General features: G+C 50.3%; 1 protein-coding gene across 1 annotated transcript in view; it reads left to right on the top strand.

Annotated features, from left to right (window-relative positions):
* Positions 1–8701, top strand: part of Xkr6 (XK related 6) — a 219397-nt gene that overhangs the window by 184269 nt on the left and 26427 nt on the right. The window contains exon 2 of the mRNA XM_026783195.1: positions 5107–5303. Within this exon, the coding sequence (XP_026638996.1) occupies positions 5107–5303 (197 nt within the window). The remainder of the gene's footprint in view (positions 1–5106; positions 5304–8701) is intronic.

The raw sequence follows: 8701 nt of genomic DNA, 5'->3' as shown, positions 1-8701 counted from the left end.
AGTCCACAGACAGTCCACAGATAGTCCACAGACAGTACACAGAGTGTGAGAAGATATCACATTAGCCTCAGACGGGGCTAATGTCTAAATTTCACAAAGAATCCCAGAAATTAAACCCCGAGGGAAAAAACTGCTAAGCCATGAATGGACTAATAAGATGAACCATTTTCAAAAGAAGAAACACAAATGGCCAATAACTATTTTTAAAGCGTTCTACATCACTGGTCATTGGGAAATTACTCCGAGACCCCCATCAGAAGGGCTATCACCAACTCTGACACAAATGGAGAGGCTACGGGGAAAAAAATAACCCCTTCCTACTGTGGGTGTGCAAATTAACACACTCATTATGGAAATCCATTAGGAGACTCCTCAAAAAGTTCAAAACAGTGCTACCCTATGGCCCAGACATTCCTCTCCTGGGAACATACTCAGAGAACTCCGTATCTTACTAAAAGAGATATTTGTGTGTCTTTTTTTTTTTAAAAAAAAATTCTTTAACTTTGAAGTGAATTTCGTTACATTTTAAGAAAATGACATTTGACACCCTCTCTGTTACCCTCTTTCACCACTACTGGCTAAACCTCTTCCTGATGAATATCTCACTTTCATGGCTTTGGTGCTGGTGTGTGTGTGTGTGTGTGTGTGTGTGTGTGTGTGTGTGTGTGTGTGAAATAGCATTGCTTGCATGAGTGTGGGTGTGCGGTCCCTTCCTAGAACAAGGGTAACTTGCCAGTGGTTACAGCACTGAAGAAAACGTGGGCTCAAGTTCTCTGTCAGCTATGGGATTCAGGGATGTTTTATCCCGTCTATAGTTTGCCTTTCATTCCCTTAATGCCTCGCACAGAACAAGTTTGAAGTGTTGAAGCTTACTGGGTTGACTCCTGCGGGCATGTTGAACTCCTCAGTTAATGCAGACTGTCTTTTCTCTAAAGGTTTTCTAGTTTTATATTGCAGCCTGTGATATTTTTAAGTCAGTTGTCCCATGTGATCAACTCGTCACCCCCACATCATCGAGGAAGAATTCCATTTTGCTATTAAATTCTCCGTGCTCCTTCCTAGGCAACCAGCTGGCTTCATTCATGTGGGTCTGATTTGAGACTCTGGCCAATGTCTTTCTCTTTGCCAACACCATCTCCATTATTGTATCTTTCAGTCCTAGAAATCAGATATTGTGAGTGCTTCAAGTTGGTTCCAAAGTTGGTTCCGCGATTTTGGTTCCTTTGTCTTCCACATACGCTTTAGAACACGCTGATCTAGGATCACCTGCCCAGACGAAAGCTGCCAGGATCTTTCTTAGAGTTACATTCAACCTAGTCCGCAGAGGTGGCAAGGGGTGAGAGCACTTGCCACTCTTGTGGAGGACTATTTTTAAATCCCAAGTTGGGTCACTCACAACAGCCTGTACCAAGGGGATCTGATACCCTCTTCTGGTCTCCATAGTTACCCTCCATGTGCGCTTACCCACGAGACACACACACACACACACACACACACACACACACACACACATTAAAAAAATAAATCTTTAAAAATTACTTTAAGCTTTCAGGTCAGGGGAGTGGGCAGTTGCCATCTAAATTATATCCATGAAAATGGTCTGTCTTTGACGTCTAACGTGATTTACCTTCATTATACATACCTTTCATGCCTTCTTGACTTATATCTAAGAAGTTCTTTTTGGAATATTTAAATGGATCGTTTTAAAATTTCAATTTCAGCTGTCTATAAGTAATCTACAGAAGGAGTTGGCTTTTCTCTCCCTTTGTTCTGTGGGATAGTTCCTTGTAGGTCCCGGGAATGCATTTGCGCAAGCATGTTATTGCTTCTGTCTAAGCCTCTAACAGACAGAGCTGGGCTCCCTCCCTCTGCAGCCTGCTTGTATCGCCTGTACACAATTCTTTATCGTGAGCCGATGAACCGGCTGCTCCTTCCGGCACGAGGTTGAATGAGGGCAAGAGGAGAACTCGTTGCTTTGTGCCCGGTCTTCAGACAAAAGCGGTCAGCCTGTGTGTGTGACGTGTGAAGTTAACTGTGCGGTTCACTGGTGTCCTGTGTCTTCATAAGCTTCTGGGGAGTTTCGTCCTAGGCTTTGCTTGTTGACTGTTTTCATTAAGAATAGTTGTTGAATTCTGTCAGAGACATTTCCTGCCTGGGTTGATGTGCTGTGTGGGTTTTGCTAATGAAGGAGTCTGCCGTCATTGAATTTGGAAACTTGAACCAGTCTTCCGTGATCAAGATAAACCCCATCTGGCTTTGTTGCACCATTTTTTTTTCTACGTATGATTGGATTTGACGTGCTCGCCAGTCTCATCTGTGCTGCTGTAATAAACCAAAGACAGACTGCCCAGGGGTGAGGCTCTGCCTAGCTCTGTGTGCAGCTGGGTAAACTGAGGACCAGGTCTTTGCCTCAGAGCTTCAGTCGGCCATCTGTGAAGTGAGGTGATGCTGCGGGTTCCTCGTGAGGATTACGCCAGTTAATGCTCTCAGCTCATTAACTCAACACAATTGCTCAGAACCGTGCCTTGCACTCAAAGGCAGATTACTGTGTGTAAAGTGTGTGCCGCGCTTTTGTACACTGTGAAGCTACACACTTAAAAGGGATGATGGAAAATGCTGGCAGGAGTCCAGAGTGCCTCAGACTGCCCTTCTCTGGCGGGTAAACCTGGGGGTCACACGGCCCTGCAGTGTGCAGCCGACAGGCGACCTCCTGGCTCTTATACTGATCACTGCAAGATCCAGTGCTCCTAAAGGAGAGACAGTGTGACAGGATGTAACAGGAGATGATGAGGTAGTCAATCCAGGAGCAGCAGGGTGGGTGAGTTCTCCCTTAGACTGCCTTCCTGTTCGAGGCAGCTTTCTAGAACCTTCAGAGGAAGGGGAGACCTTGGCACCTACCATACCTTTAGTTGGGACCCTGGTGCATACTGACCAACATGCGCCGCCGCTTGCAGGTGGCCCCTGCATCAAGCACTGTCGCATAGGAGGGCGCCAGCCCTAAGGTATGAGATCACCGGTGTGGCGCCTCCTTTTTGCGAAACTTAGGATCTGGCGCCACCGTGTGGCTACAGGAGGAAGCAGCTCACATAGACGATCTAATGAGCTGCAGGGCGACCTCACAGGGCTTGGACATGCTCTAAGGGCTCAGAAAAGAGATGTGGTGTCCCATCACCCGCAGCTCATTCCCTTATTTCAGTGCGCTTCCCTTCTCAAGCCCTTCCCTGGTTCCTCGATGGCATACAGAAGGACCTAGAACTTCTGTACCCAGAGCAGCAATATGCAGGAAGCGCAAGCTCACGATAGAGCCAGAGTTTGGTGCTCAGCCTCAGTTTCCCCACTTTTGAAATGGCGATCATCAGGCCTGCTCACAGGTGATTGGGCTTCCATCCTTCCGGGTTGAGCACACAACTGTTGTTCTGGAGTGAAGCCCCCCATTTTGCAACAGGAGGTCGCAGCACTTTCAGTTTTAAACGTGTGTTGTGAATGTGTGCTTTCCAGTCTGAACTTTGAGCATGGTTTCCTACCTGCGCAGTCTTCGGGTGACGCCCCTACGCGGCCGTGAGGACAGCCTTTCTCTTGTCTCTCGTGCCTCTTTCTCCAGCAGGCTTAGGGTTTGCCATGAGGATGTGAGATTCTGGTCCTGCTCGGAGTCCCCAGCCCCAGAGAAGAGGCATTCCCAGCATGCACTTGCTTCTTTCATGGGTGCCGGGCTAGGCAGTGAGATGTACCAGGGTGCCATCAGCAAGTCCCTACTCATGCAGGGCTTCTGCCCTCCGGGCAGAAGCAAGAAAGACAGATAAGAGAGAGAGAGGTCTGAGGGAACAGGAGAGGAGAGCTGGTGAGGCCTTAAGCCCCCAGGAGGGCTGGGGGTTATTCTGAGCACTGGGAAACCAGATGGTAGAGGGGTCTCCCTGCCTGCACTCCATAATCTTCTGAGAGCACTCTGGGTGTCTCATGAAGAGGGATTCTTATGGAGCAGGAGTGGACAGCACGTGCCCGTGAAGAGGTGCCGGTGTCACTGAATGGGGAGGAAAGAGAGGGCTATCCAGCAGGCTAAAGTGGGTCGTGCCCGAGGGCCAGCGAGCCTGAAGGGGGCTGTCAACCCTGTGCGCTGTCTGTATGGTTCCAGCTGAGGAACGTGTCTCTGTGTGTATGGTTCCATTTTTGAACCATTCGGAAGCTCTACTTTTTTGACCCTTGTGTTTGGACAGGACCCCACCCAGACAGGTCTACCATATCCTGGGCTCTTCCTCTGTCCTGGCCCTCACCCATAGGCTGACTGGCCTCCCAGGCTGAGGGCTGGGCTGAGTATAGCCACCAAATCCTTAGAGATAAAGCTCCAGAAAATTCTGGTGATGGTGAGGCTAACACAGGAAGGGAGACCACCATAAATGTGCTCGCTACCCACCCTGTGAAGCCTCCTCACTGAAGAGGAGGGCCTGGTTCTCCAGCTAGACCCGCTTCCTAGCGCTTTTGCGGCTCCTCACAGATTTGTGACTGTCCAGACCCGGAGGCTCCCTACAGGCCTTGGGGGCCAATAACCTTGGGCCAATTTCTGCTTGAGCCTCCATTCAGCCGACTGAGCCCATGCGGGGGGTTGGGGGTGGAGGTGGGGGTGTAACCTTTCAGAGGTCCAACTGGTCTCTATGGGGATATACCCACCTCCTCCACATGTGGGTATGGCCAATCAGAGAGTGGCTCTTAGGAGCATCGCAAGTTAGTTCTTTTCCTGTCTGGAGTAACGAAAATGCCAATGCTACTGGAATGTTTCCCACTTCCACCCTGATCCTGTACCCCAAGAAACCCACCTACCTCTGAGCTCATCTGAAATACTCAGCTGATGGGCCCGGGGCATCATTTGGTCAATGCTTCCATTTCCCATATGTGTAAGTGGAGACCAGGATGGAGAGGCCTGGCCTGGGGTCCCTCGTAGGGCCAGCTCCCCCCATGACTGGACCCATGCCTCACCTCTTTATCCTTTTGAATCTGAATCCCATTCTGCTCCTGGGGACCTCAGCAGGAAGTCGGGGAACGCCACCACAGGCGGGTCGCTGTCCTTCTGCAAGCCCCACCCACATGTGTGCTCTGTCCCATGTCTCCCCACAGGTATATCCGCACCATGTACCTGGGGATTCAGAGCCAGCGGCAGAAGGAACACCAGCGACGCTTCTACTGGGCTATGATGTACGAATACGCAGATGTCAATATGCTGCGCCTCCTGGAGACCTTTCTGGAGAGCGCGCCCCAACTGGTGCTACAGCTCTGCATTATGATCCAGAAGAATAGCGCAGAGACGCTGCCCTGTGAGTGCCCGCCGGCCTCTCCCCCGCACCACCGCCATCACCTCCCCTACCTCCTCCCCCCACCCCCACCCCCGCTGCAATGGCCTCATTTGTCTCCTTGGCCTTTTCTTCAGCACCCCTGTTCCCAAGGTACTTTGTTCAGAAGAGCAGAGCAGGGGCCTGGTGATATAATCCGGTGTGGGGCCCCTTTGGTTTTGCATCGCCCTGGGCCCTGGTATTTCCACATCCGTGGAATGGGGTAACCAGGCCTAATGACAGCACGTGCCAATCACACTGAGGCATGGCAGGTCTTGACTTGCAAACGTCAGGATCTTGCTTCCGATGCATGTCGATGTCTCAGCTCATTTGTAGCAACAGACCAAAGTGGTGGGTGCTCCAGTAAGCACACAAAGGGGCCCTGTGCTCCCCACTGTGGCATCACGTCGTCTCCATGGGGCCCTCAGAAGCCACAGAGCGTTGTCCAGACATGCAAGCTCTGGGGTAGGAAGGCTCTTGGCTGTTAGGGATGCCAAGGTTAGACCGCACTGGCCTTATTTATAACTGATGGCTAGCCTAGCCTACAGTGTTACAGAGCACATACCAGGGAGTCAGGGATGAGCCAAACAGGCTCTAGGTTGAGAAGGGACCCGAGGTGGCACACAGAGGGAGAAATGGGATGTTTAGCAGAGGGGGACTTGGGATGTGTGAATCCTAACGTTTGGAGAAATGGGGAAGAAAAAATACCACAGATGCCAATGTACACTCTGGGGGAACTGTTCTACCTTCAGTGGGTATGAAATGAGAAACCTTCCATCCCACCATGGGAAGACTCTCTCTAGAGTAGTGTTGCTAGTTGTATTCAAGCAGAGACACCGCTGAAGGAACCAGACCCAGAGGCCCTGACTGCTGAGGCTTGCAAGAGTATCCGTGGTCTGGGATAGCAGGACAGCTCGGGGAGAGGGCCCACCCTACTTGCCTTCTCTCTTTCTCTCTCTGGCCAGGGGGCCTCTAGTCTCCTGGGCTGTCGCGATACCTCCAGACCCTGCAGTCTGTGAGCTGTGCCTTGGCATTTGGCTGTTTGCACTGTAGATCCCCTTGCTGATGGAGCTCCTGAGCCCTGACTGGTTGGCTGTGGGATAGCTCCACCCCTCTCTGTGCCATTCATGCTGAGGGTATTTAGGCATATGCTAAGGCTGCTACCATCTCCTTGCTGGTTCAGGTTCCTGCCATCTTGGCAGGCGTGCTGGCTTAGGGTGGGCTTGGAAAGCAGCCTGGGCTACTGGGGAAGGCAGAGAGCTGCATACAACTTGAGCTCAGCCTTTCCAGCTGTGTTTCTTTATCTGTAAGATGGAAATAAGAACCAGCTGTGCTCAGGGAGCACCTCAGAGGCACGTGTCTTCCCAGGAATCTTCCAAGGTAACTCGGGCAGACAGCTTTTGTTTATTTGCGTTTTGTTGAGACAGGGTCTCTCTCTGTAGCACTGGCTGACCTGAAACTCACTAGCTAGTTCAGTCTGACCTTGAGCGTGTCGCCATTCTCCTGTTTCTACTCTGCCTCAGTTTTGGGACAACAGGCGTGTGACAGCATGTCCAGTAGACTGTAGTAGGAGGCTGCTTGTTCATTTCCCGTCCACCCAGACTCCCTAAATAATCACACAGAAATCTGTATTAATTGCAATACTGCTTGGCCAATAGCTTAAGCGTATTTTTAGCTAGCTCTTACATCTTAAGTTAACCCATTTCTATTAATCTGTGTATCGCCACGTGGCTGTGGCTTACTGGTTAAAGTTCTGTCCCAAGCCTGTCTCCTCTGGTGTCTACATGGCATCTCTTTGACTCTGCCTTCTTTTTTCCAGCATTCAGTTCAGTTTTCCCGCCCAGCTCTATTCTGCTGAGCCACTGGCCAAAACAGCTTTATTCATTAACCAATTAAAGCAACACATATACAGAAGGACCTCACGCACCATTACTTTGCTATCTTAAGAGCCATGCTATAACACTTAGCGGGAGTGCTGGGGCTCTACACTCTGTAGATGGGTGGGAGATGCCAGCCACAGAAGCCATGGGGTCCGGTCCCCTTGTTTTTCACACAGGAAGATGAAGCACAGGAAAGGAAGCTGCCCAAGGTCACAGCAACCAGCATGCACACAAAGGACTTTTATGCTTCTTGCTGCCCTGAGACAACTGTCGTGGCACGCAGAGACCTCCACACACCATGCCTTGCCCGTGGAGTTTCTACCCTCACCTCCCAATTCCACAATTTGTGCCAGGGAAGATGGTTCAGCCGGTGAAGGTGCTTGATGTGCAAGCCTGGTGGCCCAAGTTCAATCCTCTAGACCCACTTAAAGGGACTCCACACATTGTCCTTTGTTCTATATCAGTGTGCCATGGAAAGCATGGGCCCCCTGCAACCCACACAAATAAATAAACACGAATAACTCCAGACCAATGTATGACAGAATGAGTTAAGAGAGACAAAAGAATCTAAGAAATAGGAGACATGCTGAAGCATTGATTTTCCTTTAAACAAACATTTAGTCTCAGATACAGTTCGATGCCTTTCTATCTCAACTGTCACAACTTCCTGCTAGCTTCTTCTTCCAGTCTCTCTCAGTTGTGGGCTCTGCTCACATCCAGCCCTGGGGAGATGGCACAGTGGGTCACAGGGCTTGCTGTGCAGGCATGAGGACCTGAACTCCATCTCTAGCACTCAAGTAAAAAGCTGGGCATGCCACATGCACTGGTGACATTGGTGCCCTGCAGGGTGGGGACAAGAGGATCACTGAGCTTAGTGGCCTTCAGCCTAGCTCCGGGTGAATGAGACACTCTGTCTCGAGTGAATGAGAGGCACAGTGATGAATCCAAGCATTCTCTGGTTGTTCACACAGCAGAGTGACCTCCTCTGCTCTCTGTGTGCACACGTCACATATGAGTGCACACTGCAGACACTTGAACCTTAGCTTCCTCTTGGCTTAACATATAGCGAGCATCTGAACCACCCAGTAAGACAAGAGCCCATCTCTTCCCACCATCCCACTGAGATGAGCCTTTCTTCCTCTGGTGGGGACAAAGAGTGCCACACGAGAAAACTCAGTTTCCCCTTCTCTGTCTTCCCAGGCAAACTTCTCCTCCTAGAGGTTGAAGCTCCTGTACTGGTCTACAGGGGGAGAAAGGCTGGGGCCTGGCTCTTGGCTGCAACACCCATGGAATACTTCAGTTCCTTCCTCCTCGAGTTCTTTCTTCCTCGGGAAGAAAATGCTTCTAGACTCTTTCTCGTCTGGTTCATATAGGTGCTAGCTCAAATCCTTTTTCTGTTCAGGACAAAATATATGTGTTGCTATAACAAAACACCCAGGGCTGGAAATTTACAATAGAGATTTATTTCTGGAGTCTTGGTGTCCAGAACATGGTGCTAATACA

This window comes from Microtus ochrogaster, chromosome 17 (assembly GCF_000317375.1).
Source record: "Microtus ochrogaster isolate Prairie Vole_2 chromosome 17, MicOch1.0, whole genome shotgun sequence".
In the NCBI taxonomy this organism is placed as follows: Eukaryota; Metazoa; Chordata; class Mammalia; order Rodentia; family Cricetidae; genus Microtus; species Microtus ochrogaster.
The sequence above is the reverse complement of the archived record's forward strand: the minus strand, read 5'-3'. Positions and strand labels throughout refer to the sequence as shown.